This window comes from Ctenopharyngodon idella, chromosome 20, assembly GCF_019924925.1.
Source record: "Ctenopharyngodon idella isolate HZGC_01 chromosome 20, HZGC01, whole genome shotgun sequence".
Taxonomy (NCBI): Eukaryota; Metazoa; Chordata; class Actinopteri; order Cypriniformes; family Xenocyprididae; genus Ctenopharyngodon; species Ctenopharyngodon idella.
Genome location: NC_067239.1, coordinates 13,428,168 through 13,447,654, shown reverse-complemented (window position 1 = coordinate 13,447,654; position 19,487 = coordinate 13,428,168). Strand labels below are relative to the sequence as shown.

At 37.7% G+C, this 19,487-nt stretch overlaps 1 protein-coding gene across 4 annotated transcripts in view; it reads right to left on the bottom strand.

Annotated features, from left to right (window-relative positions):
- The window catches only part of ankrd6b (ankyrin repeat domain 6b), a 43,778-nt gene that overhangs the window by 21,184 nt on the left and 3,107 nt on the right, over window positions 1-19,487 (bottom strand). For 3 of the 4 annotated variants that reach the window (XM_051874733.1, XM_051874736.1, XM_051874734.1), the window contains exons 2-3: window positions 10,622-10,888; window positions 4,430-4,528 (exon numbers count right to left, since the gene is read on the bottom strand). In XM_051874733.1, the coding sequence (XP_051730693.1) occupies window positions 4,430-4,528; window positions 10,622-10,747 (225 nt within the window). In that variant the 5' untranslated portion in view covers window positions 10,748-10,888. Of the gene's footprint in view, window positions 1-4,429; window positions 4,529-4,730; window positions 5,493-10,621; window positions 10,889-19,487 lie in introns of those variants that run through there. The other variant, XM_051874737.1, reaches the window with a different exon arrangement.

Genomic DNA, 19,487 nt, shown 5'->3' with positions numbered 1-19,487 from the left:
CGTATTTGGAGTTTCTTCAAAACATCTCCTTTTGTGTTCCATTGAAGAAAGTCATAGGTGTTTGGAAGGAAACTGGTGTATATTTTTGAGTGAATTATTCTTTTAAATGTACATATACATTTATGACTTTTCAGCTGCACAATATAATGTTTCAAAAACCCAATTACTAGTTTATTGGGTTATTTTTTTTTAATGTAGTCATAGACTACATTCAGTCAAAAGTGGCCCAAATCTTTTTTTCTTAAGTGTGAACAGCACAAACTACATCTGGTCTTTTTGATTCTGATTTGGGCCACTTTCATATGTGGTCCTAAATCAGATATAGGTCTGATGTTTTGCAATGTGACTTTAGTCTGAACAGTCAAATCGAAATAGAAGGGTAATCAAGGTAGACAGGATATTGAATTTAACACGGATGAAAACAAGGATGTGAGGGATAGACTTATAGCCTTTACAATGGCATGCACTAAATAAAGATCCTAGATCATTAGGATCATATCCTAGATAATTTTCACAATCGGTATGTTGTTAAATAACAGTACATATGATAGTACAATCCATTGAACACACTGTAATTCTATCAGCCTCATTTTCATTCCTGTCAGAAAATAAACATGGCGCTACCCTGACTAAATTAGTTAATCCAACATTTACGTCACTTTGAAGGGAGTTAGTGGAGGGAAAGTGAGGTGTTTAAACTCGTAAGTATTATGGTGACAGATCTATACAAGCAAAACTTGAGAGGTCATTTGAATAATATTTGATCATTTTGCTCTCTCTTCATTTTCGTCTTCATCATCCTTATCCTAATATTTGGAGATAATGTTGTGGTAAACAGCACATTCCAGGGCCCAGTTTATGGCCGGGCCCCTCTCTCTCCATAACAGTGGACTAAGGTTTGCTACATTTTGATTGGATTGTGGTGGACTAACACAAACAAACTGTCCAACGCCATCAGATAAAGATGCTAGGACAACAGCCAGACACCTATTAGAGGGCAAGAAAAAGACCTCTGGTATCAAGCCTGGGAAGGACAGGACTTCTCATTGGTCCACATGCAGTTTCTGCCCTTCAACCGTGTAGAGACTAACTCCTAAGGTTTTGGCCTGTGACCGCCATAAAAATTCCTCAGGACCTCCGAATCCAGCAGCAGTGGGTGAAACAATCACAAAGATCCATCCAAATTCATGCATAACTACGTTTATAAACCTTAAATCCAGGGCTTAAAAAAAGAAAGAAAAAAAAATTCAATCAGTTCACTCCGATTTCTGTAACATTTTCATTCCAAAAACGGTTTGGTTTAGTTAATAATGCTTATTTTTGCCTATACTTTTTACCAGAGCTTGAACTGAACTTTATACTAAGAGCTTGTGAATAAACCTCGTAACTCGAGTGGATCCTCAAACTGTCAGGAGCTCCACACGCCTGAATCGTGAATGAAGTCCTGCATGCATTTTGGAGACCGTCTCTGCTTTTTTGCAGTGCAAGGATAAATAAAAAGCTGGTTCTTTGAATAAGTACAGTGTTTTCTTTATTCAAAATATGATGTGTGTAAAGGCTAATTTTTTATGTATTTGAGGAGTGGAGAAGGTCAAGGGTGAGACTGTAACAAATGAACCACGTTCTGAGTCTCCCGTCGGGTGAGACATAACAGATAAACCGTTCTGAGTCTGTCCTGTAAGGGGATAGACACAAACAGATACAACCACATTCTGAGCCTTTGGTTCGTCCAGAGAGACAACAACAGATCCCTTGATCTGAGTCTACAGCTTGTGAGGCAGCAACAGATACAACCACGTTCTGAGCCTCCAGTCTGTGAGGAAAGAGACATTAACAAACACTATGTTCTGTGCCTTCGTCTAGCGAGACAATAGCAGATGCAGCATGTTCCAAGTGTCCATGCCAAAGAGACAAAAGCGAATTGACCAAGTTCTGAGTGTCTGGTCCAGAAGGCAAATAGACATTTGCAACAAGGTGGTCATCTAATCTGATGAACTCATAACACCTTAAGTGACGTGTGATCCAAAAAATCACAACATCAGCGGTGATGTGAGTACCAATCACTACATAATTGGGGTCCCTGGGTGGACGAAAGTAAAATCACTACAATATGAACAGCTTAACAAAAATAATCGGATCTGAGCAAAAAATCAGAATTGAGCTCTAAGGCTTGCAGTGTGAACATTTCATTTTATTTGTAAAGTTATAGTAGTTTTGTTGTGTTGTGGTTTTAATAGCTTTTTGTCTATTTTATTCATTTTTATTTAAGATTTAGTTTAGTTTATTGATTTATAAAGCACATTTAAAAACAACAGATGTTGAAACCAAAGTGCTGTAAAAGAAATATAAAACAGAATTAAAAGACTAGACAAAAACCAAAAAAAAGGACATGAAAAATTTTCACCCTCAATTAAAAGACAAAACTTAAAGGGTTAGTTCACCCAAAAATGAAAATTACACCATGATTTAATCACCCTCAAGCCATCCTAGGTGTATATGACATTCTTCTTTCAGATGAATATAATCAGAGTTATATTAAATAATGTCCAGGCTAATCCATGCTTTATAATGGGAGTGGATGGTGCCCCAAATACTAAAGACAGAAAAAATGCACTCATCCATTATAAAAGAAGTCCACACGGCTTCGGGGGGATAATAAAGGCCTTCTAAAGTGAAGCGATGCGTTTGTGTAAGAAAAATATCCATATTTCAAACTTTATGAACTGTAATCTCTAACTTCCGCTAGCTGTCGTACGTGTGTTCACCGAGAGAGTGGCGTTCCAGCTTGTGACGTAAGACGCATGCGCAGCATGAGCTCCGGTGAGAATATGCTAGTCTCGCGAGAACCAAGTTGTGTACAGCAAAGGAAATCCACGTGAAGAAGCGAATTATTTGAGCTATACTCTATATTTTATTAGTGTTAAAATGCTGATTTTTTGTGAATATCCGGGTTGCTTCAACAAAGCTAAAGTCTTGAGATTACGTGCGCCGACATCAAAGGGAGATGCAGAGCGCTGTGCGTGACTGGCTGCCGCTTCAAACCTGGATTGTTTGTTTGTATGTTTTGCTGCACTGATTGGATTACTGCTTTATTTGGATTTCTATATCACCATTGGATTACTGTGCTTTTCGGATTACTCCAATTCTAACTGTTGGTGCTTTGGACTTGATTGTTGACTGCAATTTTTACTGCTTGCAGGTTTTGCCATTGGGCTGCTGCGAGCTCTCTACCCTGTTGCGTCTTCCACCACTTTCGGCTCATCAGATGGGTGAGTTACCGCTCTCTCTATCAGTTGCGCAGTTTGTTTACTGCTTGCTATCTAGGTGTTGTCTCCTCCTTAGCCTGCTGTTTTTGGTGATGTGACTTACGGGGTTTGGCTAACATGATTTTCGCAAGTGATTGGCATTTAATCCGACAATATAAACATGCTTCGGCCAACAGTTTTTCAGTTTGTTTTGCTGCTGCAGCCTCCTCCATCTCCCGGAGTTCCTGGTCGGTATACTCCGGTTCAAACAAATATGGCTAGGCAAAAAACAAAGTCTTCTCATGGCTTATATCGAAATCCTCCGACATTTTTCTTAACAAATCCTAGTTTTGTACTTTTAATTCGTGACCGGTGTTTTGTTTTGCTCTCTTCTCTGCGCTTCCGTGTTCGTCACCGGAGCTCACACTGCGCATGCGTCCTACATCATACAGTTAATAAAGTTTGAAATATGGATATTTTTCTTACACAAACGTATTGCTTCGCTTCAGAAGGCCTTTATTAACCCCCCGAAGCCGTGTGGACTTCTTTTATAATGGATGAGTTCATTTTTTCTGTCTTTAGAATTTGGGGCACCATCCACTCCCTTTATAAAGCATGGATTACCCTGGACATTATTTAATATAACTCTGATTATATTTGTCTGAAAGAAGAATGTCATATACACCTAGGATGGCTTGAGGGTGAGTAAATCATGGGGCAATTTTCATTTTTGGATGAACTATCCCTTTAAAGCTGTGTACGGGCTGAGGAGATCACAAATATACTAAGGAGAAAGTCCATGCAAAATTTTAAAATCAGCATGGAAATTAACCGTTAACCAGTGAAGAAGGACAAGCACAGGTGTAATGTGCTCACGTTTTTTAGTGCCAGTCAGTAATCTGGCTGCCACATTCTGTACCATTCGCAAACGATCTACAGCTGATTTGAGCAAACCAGGATAGAGCATATTACAGTAGTCCAACCTAGATCTTATAAATGCATGAATAACTTAGTCTTTTTTAGAAAGTTTAGTCATCAACAGTGACTTTGCTCAATGAAATTGCACAGAGGGCCCAGAAAACCTAGCGACGGCACTGGTCATCCATGATATGATCGTTTTTAAAAGAGCAGATCTATGTGCTTTTTGCTCAGAAATGAAAATGCTGCAAACATTTTATACTCACATCATCTTGAATATCCAGGTCACAACCAGCTGCAAGCAGAATCCTCACAACAGCAATGTGGCCCTTATAGGCAGCCAAATGCAGAGGTGTTCTGCCGTTCTGCAAGAAAACAACACACACAATCAGGCACTGAAACACACGCAGACAGACAATCTGAATAAAGGGTAAGCCAGTAAATGTGTGTGAAACAAAACAGAAATGACCAAACAGCAAGTGTGATTGTAATGCAAAGCAAATCTGCAGATGTCACGAAGCAAAAACCCAATTACATAATAAGTGAAAGTAAATAAAAATGTGATACTTGAATTTGCATTAGCCAGCAGGGTGAATATATGACATCATCAGTCCTCTTTTCTACTGTTTTAGCTCGCTGGTTAATCTCCCAGAGGACCAGCCTTGTGCTACTGCAGTCAGGAGACCATGTCACAAAGAGAAATAATCATCAGAGCTGTGACTTATGTAACAGACAACACTCATGTCAGGCTGCCCATTTCACACAGTGTGTTCTGGCTGCTGTATTTATAGTGTTAATGGAACATACATCAGCCCAGATATTAGACATAACATGCAAACAAACGATGATGTAAATGTCCTCTTAGAAATCTGCATGGCAAAATAGCTGGTTTTATTATAATTGCATAAAAAACAGATTATCAGATAATCTTTTAATATTGTAATGTTAGTATATTTGCAGCACAATAATAAAATATCAATGCACTAGATAAAAGATAAAACACTGGTTTGAGGCTGCCGGCAAGTTCTAGTTTATTTATCTTCTTATCTGTCCTTTAACTGTATGAGATAAAGATTGTTAAATTGTCTCGTGTCTGACCTCAATTATGGCTTGAAGGCCTTCTGTGACATTTCCTTACTTGTCTCTGTCCTATTTTTCAAACAAACGTCATGTATCAGAGAGGTCATTCTTATTATGTAGTGCATTTTCATGTCCCCATATCTTAATACAATTGATAAAATATTAAATTCAATTTTTAATTCATAAAATAATAAACTTACATTTTTAAATATATACACTATAAATTCAAATGTTTTAGATAAGGTAAGATTTTGTAATGTTTTTGAAAGAAGTCTCTTCTGCTCACTGTATTTATTGTATTTATTTGACCCAATATACAGTAAAAACAGTAGTATTGTGAAATATTATTACAATTTAATATAACTGTTTTCTATTTGAATATATTGTAAAATGCAATTTATTCATGTGATAGTAAAGCTGAATTTTCAGCATCATTACTCGAGTCTTCAGTGTCACATGATCCTTCAGAAATCATTCTAAAATGCAGATTTGATGCTCAAGAAACATTTATTATTATTATCAATGTTGAAAACCGTTGTGTAAAAAATTTTTTCAGGATTTTTTGATGAATAGAAAGTTCAAAAGAACAGCATTTATCTGAAATAGAAAGCTTTTGCAAAATTATAAATGTTTTTACTGATCATACTTTTGATCAGTTTAATAGATCATTGCTGAATAAAAGTATTAATTTCTTTTATTTCTTTTGGACGGTAGTGTACATCTCACTACTTCGGTTTGAGTGGATGTTCATTGTCTCCAGGTGCAGCACTAACTTATAATATGAAAATCTACTAAGAATATTGCAGATGTTTTGTCATTTGTTCCTTTATGCAATAAAAACATTAAAAAATTAAAAAAAAAAAAAAAAAAAACAACATTAAAAAAAACATGTTTCTTTGGAACACTGTTTTGATATTTTTACTTATGTTCTCATTATCTCTTTACATCTTGTTTCTTAAGGGAAAAAACACTTCCTTAAAGACATCATCTAGCAGGAAGTGATAGGAAGTGATGTAGTTTTGGGGAAAATAACAGCACAGTAATTATTACCATTAAATCTGATGAATTCTGTTATGTTCTGTGCTATTATATTTAGATTGTCATTCTAAAAGCTTAATATTTAATCTGTTGTTTGATCAAATTATAAAAATCCATTTGATAATATCAATATTTAAAAAACAAACAAACAAAAAAAACAGTCAATCTAGTTCTCAAACTCATAGCAATAATAGCTATTTTTAAATCTTTATTTCCATCCTGTCAAGCATCCTTTTCATTAAATTGCTATTGTGCAAAATAATTGTAAGTTATAATGACTAAAGCTTAAGTGCCTGAGTTTGATCATAGCATATTTCTGAAATATCTGGTATATCCTTTATAGAAATAATTCCTTAAATTACAACACATACCTTCAAAAGGTGCTGCTGTATAACACAGTGACTGAATAGGCTAGTTAAATGGAAGTCTATCTTTATTACTACAGGGCAGAGGGCATTAGTGTTGATTACAGGGTGGAATTCAGGTCAGATGCAGCAACGTTTGCAGACATGAAAAAAAAAAGATAGAAACTGATGGAAAACAAAAGTGAAGAGATGCAGTAGGGTTGTGAGAGGCTGCAAAGGTTCCTTCTGAACAACACCATGAGTTCAAGAAGTGACGTCAAGCACATGAAGGGGGTGACCGATATTAGAGGACTAAAACATAGCGTTGAAATAGTCTTGTTCAGGGGTTCCCAAACGTTTTTGGCAGCCGAAACCCTTAAAATGTCAAATATTTACTTTAACTACCCCCTGAGAATTTTTTTTAAAGGTAAGATTTTCAATAATTTAATGACACATTTACATATTCACAGTTATCTGATGACGATTAATTGCCACATGACATGTAAACAGATAAAACAGCTAATCTTTTTTTTAGTATGCGTTTTATTTTGATGGTTTTTATTTTAAAATATGGGTGCTCACACTTGGGTTCTCGCTTTACAAGAACCTCAAATCATCAAGCTTTTATTTTGGCAGAATATTGTTGAAATGCTGTAAACGTCTGTCCACAAAAATGTTGAAAATTGTGTGAATGTGAATGTAAGTAAGTAAACCTAGCGCATATGTGTGTTTAACTCACAGCGCTTGCACAGCATATCGGTTTTATTTTGTTTAATTGTGCTTACCCTTTTTTAATGTTACGTTTGATTTAATTATTTATTAGCTTTTCATGAACTCACGAACCCCGTTTGGGAACCATAGTCTAGTTGAATGTTAAAATCACCTCACAGGATGAGCGAAGTGCCTAGAAGAGAAGTGTGTCCAAATAATCCAGGATGTATGAGGGAAGGAACAAACAACAATCAGTAATTAAAAGTTGGCAGATCTTCTGTCATACCTATGCCTGGATGAGTGTAAAACTGCTTATAGACTCGCACAGTGCGAGCCCTCAAAACTATCTTTATATTTGGAGATTTAATATACAGTGTCGTGCAGTACTAGTGGGAGTTATTATGTAATGGTTCAGGGGAAGAGACCGGAGGTATGTGCTCGGTCATGTCTGTACCACCTTCCAGATTTGGTGGGGTCTTTAAGAATGCTCAGAGCTCTGGTCCAGCAGATTAGGTTGTTCATCTGCCTGAAAGTATACTGACAAATTATAATAAGAGTTTTCATAATATCAAGATTTCACAAGCTCCCATTTCCAGTTACACAGACAGAAACACAAAACTGCAAATGCATGTAACAATAAAATTTAGCTGATATAACATGAGTGGTGACAGTAAGGCTACATGTGAGAAACGGTAGGGGTTTTTAATTCCAGGTTTTTCAGAGTCGAATCCGTCTTCCGGATCCCACCGTTTACTTTACATCAAAACAGGGTCAGGAATAATACAAGATTGCACTCATTATGACACACTTATTTATTTTTTTCCGCTAACATGAAGCCTTAAATTCCCCTTATTAAACTAACCCCTTACTAAACTATTAACTTGTAGCGTGACTCTCTAAATTAGTCCAATTTAGCGATGACATTACCTTGAAATGAGGAGTAGCTTGTTACCAAGCTGCTGCCGATACCTAATACATTTGTTCTTGTTCCAGAAGCCATTTACTAGTATAACCGACACAATAGGGAAGAAAAGACTATCACAACTTCTGTTTCATGGTGACTTTAAGAGCTTGATGAAAGAAAAACAATCTGTCCCAACTCAGACCCACTGTCAGAACATAATAACTTATGTAATTAATGTAAATGTAATTACATTAAGGCTGTTTTAGACTAATGCATACCTCTAAAATGGGACAAAATTATTGTTAATTACCATTATTGGTGCAATAAAATGGTAAGGTTGTTATTATTAATGGTTTCTGCGGGATGTGGCACTAGTGCCACAGCTCTCATGTGTTGGTCTAAAGCCTTAAAATACCTTGCTGTACACATCACAAATAACTTACCTGGAGTTTCAACACAACTTCCACAAAGAAAGCCCAGTAGTGTTTCTAATTCCTATGTAGCAGGGCACAACTTGCTCCCATCTTCACCACCATAGAGCATGTGCTGACCAGCTGCATTACGGTCTGGTTCGGGAGCTGCAAAGCATTTCAAAACCTCTCTGCCCTCAATCAAAAAGCCAGCATTGTCCAGACCAGGACCCTCCTATTTGTTCCACGACAGCTTCTTCCCTCAAGCTGTAACACTCTCTGTAACACACTCATCCTGAAGCTGGACAGGACTTTAGCAAACATCACCCACCATCTCCTCTATGTACCAAGCTACCGACCTCATTAACTGGCATGTCACTTTTTCTCTCGAGGACTGTTTATTAACTGCAAAACCTACCAAGCAGCCCAAACTGCATCATTTATTTATATATAAGGACATCTTATTTATTTCAGGACCATCACAGAACTTAGGAATCTGTACACACTTTTCCTGGAATGTACATATCCTGATTTCTTACATTCTCGCGGACCTCCTCCAGGTCATAACCCATTCATAAATATGGTCACTTGCTTCATTTATGAACAAATCATCTGCTCGAACGAATCAGTTGAATGAATGACTCAATGACTCACATATTAAGAGAGTGACTTGCTGCCATTTATTTTAGGAGAAGTACGTAGTACGTAGTGCGACACCTAGCGGAATTACAAAAAAAAAAAAGGGCATGGTCTGAAGCGCATGGCGCAGGTGCACTTAGGGTGTGTCCGAATCCTCTTTTGCTAGTTTAGTGACGGAAAAAAAATGGTCATTGCGCCAGGCGCATGGTCCAAAAGGGTTGTACCTAGTCTCTTAATGAGTCATGGGTGTGTTTTGGGCGTAACGTGCACTAAACCAATCAGAGTCTCATCTTCTATTCCCTTTAAAAGCCAGTTGCGCTTGCACCATGGCGGATTCGTTATTTACATGGCGGAATTTGCAAGGGGAAAGACTGAACACTTCTCCAGAGAGGAATCGTTTAATTTATCAAATTCAATATCAAAAATGTTTATGTGCTGCTGCGCATCCCTGTGTGTGTAACCAACCAACCTCTTGTTCAGACATTTAAACAACGTGCCACATGCCACTGGACATGAAAATGATTACTTTGTCGGGCTGAAAAAGCAAAAAACACTTGCGTCGTGCCTGGCGTTAATAATATTATTATTATTATTATTATTATTAAGTTTAATTTATATAGCACTTTTCCAGAGCTAAAAGCGCTTTGCAAACAAAACATGAACACAAAAAAACCACAGTATACAATACAAAGAAACAATACAGTATACATATCAAACATCACAAATAATCATGGTATTGGAATAAAATGCATAATCCAGAGTGAGACAGATAAAATTATCTGACTAGATTGTCTGTGCAACAGAAGCAGTAAAATAAAAATGCAGCAAACAGTCCCTCGTGCAAGCAAACTGCGTCAAACTGCACCTCGAAGTTTGAACGCAACGTCCAAAAAGTGGACCTCAAGTGGCAAACGGAAACACTCGATGATAACTTGATGTTCACCACAGAGCCCGATGGAGTGCAGAACAGACCCCAAACGGCACGCGGGAAAACTCGACATAGGGACGCAGACATTCCGTCCACAGCATCCACACCGCAAACAACACCAGGCAGGCAGGCCGGCGGGTTCAGGCTACAGCTTTCTCACGATCCTACGCAGGACAAGCTTTTGAATTAATGGACTTCACAGGCATGTTTGCGGCAGCCATTGACCACAAGTGTTTACGCCAGGTAAGACCAGGGTCTTAAGATGCAATATTCATATGTAAATTAACGCCAAGAACTGTATAGAAGTGAAAGTTGCTCATCCCATGTACACAGTTATATAGTGAGGTTCAGAAGGTATTTTACTGTCATTCAAACATCTAAGATTACTCAAGCATTATACTGACCTTGGTAATGGCTACCTTGGCCCCTTTGTTGATGAGCTGAACCACATGATCAGCTTGGCCCTTGTGTGAGGCTATGAGGAGACGCTCAGAGAGAGCTCGCACAGATGATGCATCCTGCTGGGTCATGAATTAGGGAAAGACTTGGGGAGGGGGGATGTTTTGGGATCAGAAGCAGGAATGAGTCCCTCTGTCGTGGGATGAGAGGGGAGAGGAAGCATAGATGTCCAGCTTCTGGAGGGATCTAACCCTCATGTCCTTTGGAGAAGCCTGTAAGGAAACAGGAAATGGTACAATTGTCACAACAGCAGCAATAGTTTTCCAGAGTAAGAGTGGATGTGACTACAGGCAATGTGACACAGAAGAAGAGTTGACAGCTCTACATCAACTGATATCAGTAACGCTTTACAATAAGGTCTCATTTGTTAAGATTAGTTAATCTATGATTATTAACATGGACTAACAGAGAGAAATGTATTAATATTTGTTAATGTTATTTAATAAAAATACAGTTTATTGTTTCTTTATGTTAATTCACAGAGCATTAACTAATGTTAAATGCAACTTGATTTTAAAAATTAGTAAATGTTGACATTAACATTAAGATGAATACAGTAAAAATATTGTTAAATTCTTCATGTTTAGATAGATAGATAGATAGATAGATAGCTAGATATTAATCTATATTTGATGTAGAGCTGTGTGATAATAGTTACATTTTGCAGCAGAAAACAAAAACGGTATGCATTTCTAAAGATATGATTCTTCAGAAGGATCTACAAAATGGCAGCTGCTACAGACAGCCAGAAGCAGCACAAGCTTTGACAGACTCATTTCATGCTGACCCTGATTACACCTGGTATTGGTAAAGACTTGAGAAATGTAACGTGATCATGTTGTGTTTGACTCAGGGGAACATGCAGTGTTTCCTGTGTGCATGAATTTTCTTGTCACTGTCTTTTGATTTACACAGGGTAACGCCCCAAGGTCAGCAAATGACAACAGTTAGACAGCTTCAATTTATATTGCTTAACTAATAGAATTGCACGCAAAATCCTTAAAATGAACTAAAGAACATGCAATGCATTTTGCACCAAAGCACAGCACCTAATGTTCTCTACACCTCTGATGACAGGCACAAATGGCCTCTTAAAGAAGATGACATGAGAAATCAAATTTGCCTTGATCTTTTGACATAAGTGCCATTAAAACATCCTGCAAGTTTCTTTGCTTAAAATGTCCTCCTCATTATAAACAAACCATTTATTTATTATAGCTCAAAAACACCTTTTTTTTTTTGATACTGCAGGATCTGTGATGTCACATGGGAAAATACATTTGCATATGACTGCATCCAGAGCAATACATAGACGAATAGTGATGCATCATCGCACCACAGGCCCCGCCCACTTAATGGCTGACATTTGCCTACACTGGATGTGAGCATTGCGTCAAAAGCAAATAGAACCCATTATAATCACTGACGCTGTCTACTCTGGATACAGTATACAGATACATGTTCAATTTCTGATGTACTCCACGCACTTGAGTCTGCCGACAACAGGGCAAGTGGAAGAGTGTTCGCTTTGAATAGCTCGTTGGCGTCTCTGTACAGATTTCAGAAGTATCCCAGCATCGGAAACAATTGGATGGTTTATTTTTAATGCCATCATAGATTGCGTCAGAGGATGCTGGAGCACGCTTGGATTATTTTGATTGCTCAAATTGACAGGTCTTGATTTACCGTGCACAGCTGAAACAGCGCTGAAAGGTCATCACTCATCCACCAGGATCTTGTTGTTTATTCTATGTACATTTATTGTGGCGTTTACACAAGTAAGTAGTTCTTATGTTCATTAAAATAATTAGTTTGGAGGGTTTTTTGGACCCTTGATTAATTATATTTTGGACCCTTGATTAATTATCATGTTTTGAAATAAAGGGCTAGTCTACCTAATCCACTGCATGGCTTGAAGACATTAACACATTTAGATTAGAATACGTAACTACGGCGGACTCGCTTCATTTTTTCTTTGTGTCTGCTGCACGTGTTTTTCGTGCAAAAGTAAGCACTCTAATGATGACCTTGCTTAATCAACCATAGATAAGTTTTATTAATTAAATTATCGACAATTAATCGATCATCGATTAATCGTTAGCATCCCTAAGACACACTATGCAGCATTAACATTAGCATTAAATCCTTAAAATCAACATAAACGGTTGTAACCGATCCTACATACAACCCTGATTAAATAAGTGCTTTGAAATGTACAAAGCTACAGCAATATCCAGTCTAAACCCCCAGTCCTTATAGTCAAGAACTTCAAAGTCAGTTGAGAGATTTATTACTTATATTGATGACCACTGAAATGGCCACAGATGCATTATGGTAATAATTCAGAGAAGAACTGACATGAGCAAGTGTAGGCAGATCCTCAACACCTCAGCAACACTTCCTCTTACAGCCCTCCATGTCTTTGAAGGGTTCTCAGGAGGACTTTTCATGTTAAGGTCCCAATAGCAAACCCTAAACACTGGCCTGTTCACAATCTGAAACATACCAGTGGCTCAGAAATACAGCTGTATCATGTTTTCCCAAAAGGAAAAAGGAAAAACATTCTTAACTTTTTAGGAGAATGTTGAAAATTGGGAGAATTAGGAGAATGCAAAAAATTGTATTTGTAAAGCTTAATGCTCAAACAACAGAAAAGCACATTGAGACATTGGGCTTTGTGAAATGAGCCGTTTGTGTAACTGCCAAAAGCAGTAGCTTCCAAAATAATTCATTCAGCTTGTCACTGGCCAAGACAACGCCATAAAATTATGCATTCCTCTCTTAACTTTTAAGAACTTTTATTAATATACGCACACATTTTGGGTTTCCATGTTTTATGGGGATTTTCTATAGACATAATGATTTTTATAATGTACAAACTCTATATTTTATCCCCTAATCCTAAATCTACTCCTTAACACAACCTTCACAAAAAACTTTCTGCATTTTTACAATTATAAAAAAAACATCATTCTGTATGATTAATAAGCCGTTTTCCTCAAGGGGACCAAAACATGTCCCCACAAGGTCAAAAACAACTGGTATTACTATATTTGTGGGGACTATCAACTATCAACTATCAGTTAGATAAGACATAACCAGTCTTACTTTTATTCAAACTTCTATTCAAATTAGACCGATTTACCTTTTATGTAACGGACTTTAAAAAGTTAGGACCAGTTTTTAAGAAAAAAAATGAGATGACTAATTTTTAAGACTAGTCTAAGCAATTTATGCAACTAGCCACTGAACTTGGTGGTTTGAGTTCTTTAATGAGGTTCTAGTCTGACTATGTAAGTGTTGATGTTGATTCAGGATTCATTCACAGTAGCACTTTTGATGTGCAGCCAGGTCAGTTTGGATGATGTGAACGTTGTTGTATGAACACTTCAAAAGGTGTGGAGTACAGTTCATGTGAACTCCAGCATGGTTCGCCACTGAATATGCATGTTACGAACACAAAGAACACTTTTAGTAACAAAACTAGCTACAAAAAGAGCATATAAACCAGTCAATATAAAATTTAAATGCATATGTTATTCAGGCAGGAGTGCATAGGTAACAATAGAATTCAGAAAATGTGAAAAACATGTACAGGTGCTGGTCATATAATTAGAATATCATCAAAAAGTTGATTTATTTCACTAATTCCATTCAAAAAGTAAAACTTGTATATTATATTCATTCATTACACACAGACTGATATATTTCAAATGTTTATTTCTTTTAATTTTGATGATTATAACTGACAACTAAGGAAAATCCCAAATTCAGTATCTCAGAAAATTTGAATATTACTTAAGACCAATACAAAGAAAGGATTTTTAGAAATCTTGGCCAACTGAAAAGTATGAACATGAAAAGTATGAGCATGTACAGCACTCAATACTTAGTTGGGGCTCCTTTTGCCTGAATTACTGCAGCAATGCGGCGTGGCATGGAGTCGATCAGTCTGTGGCACTGCTCAGGTGTTATAAGAGCCCAGGTTGCTCTGATAGTGGCCTTCAGCTCTTCTGCATTGTTGGGTCTGGCATATCGCATCTTCCTCTTCACAATATCCCATAGATTTTATATGGGGTTAAGGTCAGGCGAGTTTGCTGGCCAATTAAGAACAGGGATACCATGGTCCTTAAACCAGGTACTGGTAGCTTTGGCACTGTGTGCAGGTGCCAAGTTCTGTTGGAAAATGAAATCTGCATCTCCATAAAGTTGGTCAGCAGCAGGAAGCATGAAGTGCTCTAAAACGTCCTGGTATATGGCTGCGTTGACCTTGGACCTCAGAAAACACAGTGGACCAACACCAGCAGATGACATGGCACCCCAAACCATCACTGACTGTGGAAACTTTACACTGGACCTCAAGCAACGTGGATTGTGTGCCTCTCCTCTCTTCCTCCAGACTCTGGGACCCTGATTTCCAAAGGAAATGCAAAATTTACTTTCATCAGAGAACATAACTTTGGACCACTCAGCAGCAGTCCAGTCCATTTTGTCTTTAGCCCAGGCGAGACGCTTCTGACGCTGTCTGTTGTTCAAGAGTGGCTTGACACAAGGAATGCGACAGCTGAAACCCATGTCTTGCATACGTCTGTGCGTAGTGGTTCTTGAAGCACTGACTCCAGCTGCAGTCCACTCTTTGTGAATCTCCCCCACATTTTTGAATGGGTTTTGTTTCACAATCCTCTCCAGGGTGCGGTTATCCCTATTGCTTGTACACTTTCTTCTACCACATCTTTTCCTTCCCTTCGCCTCTCTATTAATGTGCTTGGACACAGAGCTCTGTGAACAGCCAGCCTCTTTTGCAATGACCTTTTGTGTCTTGCCCTCCTTGTGCAAGGTGTCAATGGTCGTCTTTTGGACAACTGTCAAGTCAGCAGTCTTCCCCATGATTGTGTAGCCTACAGAATTAGACTGAGAGACCATTTAAAGGCCTTTGCAGGTGTTTTGAGTTAATTAGCTGATTAGAGTGTGGCACCAGGTGTCTTCAATATTGAACCTTTTCACAATATTCTAATTTTCTGAGATACTGAATTTGGGATTTTCCTTAGTTGTCAGTTATAATCATCAAAATTAAAATAAATAAACATTTGAAATATATCAGTCTGTGTGTAATGAATGAATATAATATACAAGTTTCACTTTTTGAATGGAATTAGTGAAATAAATCAACTTTTTGATGATATTCTAATTATATGACCAGCACCTGTAATTGAAATTGGACTGGAAAAGTCTGTTTGATTCAGATATTCAGATTTTCAGTTGGAGTGAAGCTTAATTTTCCTAATGCAGATCATTTTCAAGCTTTTTTTAAAAAAAAAAGTAAAGTCCACTAATCACACTTCACAGTGTACTTATTTGTAAATTTGCATCCATTTAATCGTGGAATATTTAAATAACATTTGACATCCCTTAGAGGACATGAAGAAAATAACAGTAATGCAAATATCTCTTCAGCATCCATAAAAGATGGTGCTCAGTTTGTCCATTAACAATCGCAAAGCCCTCCATCATCTTCACTCATCACCAATGTGACATTACCGCTAATCAGATTCCTCTTCATAATATGAACAGAAAAATGAGACGTGCGCATCTGAACACAAGTTAATTTTGTTATGGTCCTGTGAGAGAGAAACACGAGTATGATGTAGAGAAAGGTTCAGAGTGTAAAAGTGCACTTATCAAATTTAATCTGACATCATTAAACATTAAAGACATCATTCTCTGCAAGCAACAACTAAAAGCCCTGAAAACCATTTAACTCTGAAGAATGACGTATTATTAAATTATGACATATTATCATATTAAAAATACTGTTTAAACACTAAATTATTTTGTCTGGTGCCGCTAGTAGTGCAGAAACTTTTTACACAGTTTTTATTTTTTACTATATGCAGTGTTAAAAAAAAGCACTAAAAGTTCTTAGAAATGTATCATTCTTCAGTAATACTGAAATATTTCATCATAAAAAAACAAAGTGCCATACAACAATTAGGAAAATACAGTAAAAGAAACAAAAAAAACCTGAATTAAATAAAATTATAATAGAATAACAGACTCACAGAAGTAAAACAAATCATACAAATGAAACTCATACAACTAAAACTCCTATACATCTCAGGCAACACTATAGTCTAAAGAGAAACAATGTGTCTTCAACCTAGTTTTGAATATGGCCAATGTGGAAGAAGACCTAACAAAAAAAATGTGTGTGTGTGTATATTATATATATATATATATAAACCGCTGGCCACAAAAGTGAGTACACCCCTAAGTGAAAATGTCCAAATTGGGCCCAATTAGCCTTTTTCTCTCCCTGGTGTCATGTCACTCATTAGGTGTTACAAGGTCTCAGGTGTGAATGGGGAGCAGGTGTGTTAAATTTGGTGTTATTGCTCTCACTCTCTTATACTGGTCACTGGAATTTCAACATGGCACCTCATGGCAAAGAACTCTCTGAGGATCTGAAAAAAAGAATTGTTGCTCTACATAAAGATGACATAGGCTATAAGAAGATTGCCAAGACCCTGAAACTGAGCTGCAGCATGGTGGCCAAGACCATACAGCGGTTTAACAGGACAGGTTCCACTCAGAACAGGCCTCGCCATGGTCGACCAAAGAAGATGAGTGTACGTGCTCAGCGTCATATCCAGAGGTTGTGTTTGGGAAATAGACGTATGAGTGCTGCCAGCATTGCTGCAGAGGTTGAAGGGGTGGGGGGTCAGCCTGTCAGTGCTCAGACTATACGCCGCACACTGCATCAAATTGGTCTGCATGGCTGTCGTCCCAGAAGAAAGCCTCTTCTAAACATGATGCACAAGAAAGCCCGCGAACAGTTTGCTGAAGACAAGCAGACTAAGGACATGGATTCCTGGAACCATGTCCTGTGGTCTGATGAGACCAAGATAAACTTATTTGGTTCAGATGGTGTCAAGCGTGTGTGGCGGCAACCAGGTGAGGAGTACAAAGACAAGTGTGTCTTGCCTACAGTCAAGCATGGTGGTGGGAGTGTCATGGTCTGGGGCTGCATGAGTGCTGCCGGCACTGGGGAGCTACAGTTCATTGAGGGAACCATGAATGACAACAGAGCCTGATCCCCTCCCTTCGGAGACTGGGCCGCAGGACAGTATTCCAACGTGATAACGACCCCAAACACACCTCCAAGATGACCACTGCCTTGCTAAAGAAGCTGAGGGTAAAGGTGATGGACTGGCCAAGCATGTCTCCAGACCTAAACCCTATTGAGCATCTGTGGGGCATCCTCAAATGGAAGGTGGAGGAGCGCAAGGTCTCTAACATCCACCAGCTCCGTGATGTCGTCATGGAGGAGGAGTGGAAGAGGACTCCAGTGGCAACCTGTGAAGCTCTGGTGAACTCCATGCCCAAGAGGGTTAAGGCAGTGCAGGAAAATAATGGGGGCCACACAAAATATTGACACTTTGGACCCAATTTGGACATTTTCACCTAGGGGTGTACTCACTTTTGTGGCCAGCGGTTTAGACATTAATGGCTATGTGTTGAGTTATTTTGAGGGGACAGCAAATTTATACTGTTATACAAGCTGTACATTCACTATATATTCCAGTATTTCATAAAAAATAGTTTGAGCTAAAGACCTAAATATCCACTGACCCAGAACAGCACCACTGTAGAAGTGTGCACAAAGAGAAAAAAAAATTTTTCTTAGAGTCTGTCAGGCAGATTCTTCCTCTCTAAATGGGAGGTTCTTGGCAAATAAGCTTCAATGACCAGTCCAGAACCTGTTGAGTCTGGCTTCACTAGAATAGAGGTGGTGTAGCCTGTTGAGACGAGTTAAACTGTTAATGAGAAGGCAGCCAGACATTGCTTCTCCAAATGCCTGAGCCATAGGAAAAACATGGAAGTAGTTGTGCTACTCGAACCCAGTATTTTATTTAAGGGTCTTGTTGGTTTATTCATGGGTCATGCTGGTAAGGCTAAGGAGTGCTCCTTATATTGTGAAAATAATAATATGGTAACACTACACTTTGCATAAGGTCTCATTTCTTAACATTAGTTAATGTATTAACTAACATGAACTAACAATGAGCAATACATTTTTTACAGTATCTTTGTTAATGTTAGTTAAGAAAAATCCAGCTGTTTATTGATTGTTCATGTTAGTTCACAGTCCATTAACTAATGGTAACAAATACAATATTTGATTTAAATAATGCATTCATAAATGCTGAAATTAACATTAACTAAGATTAATAAATGCTGCAGAAGTATTGTTCATTGTTAGTTCAATTTAACTTAAGTAGTTAACTAATGTTAACTAATGAAACCTAATTACACTCAAAAAAAAAAATTAAGCCTTTATTTTAAGATTTACACAATTTAATTAATAGTAAAATTCCATCAAATTAAATTGAATAAGCCTTGCATATTTTAAGTGAATAATTGATTAAGGATTGTTCAGTTATTCAAATAAAATACGTAAGGATTATTCATTGTCTTTACTATTACTTTTAATTACATTACTATTAATTAAATTGCGTAAATCTTAAAAAAAAAAAAAAAAGGCTTAAATTTTTTTGAGTGTACCTTATTGTAAAGTGTTACCATATGAAGAGTGAGACTGCTATACTAGGCACCTTTTCCTAAGAGGTCTTCATTATTTCCCTGTTTGAAACCTTATCCCTATGATGGTTAGTCATAATCCTTTCTCCTTGTGGCGACATACAGCAAGAGTTTCATTTTTCAGCTCTATTCAGAGGGTTTGAGGTGGAACTCTGCTAAACGTTCTTTCCAGAAAATGTCTGGAGCTTGTGTAGCTCAGAGGCATACAGTCTA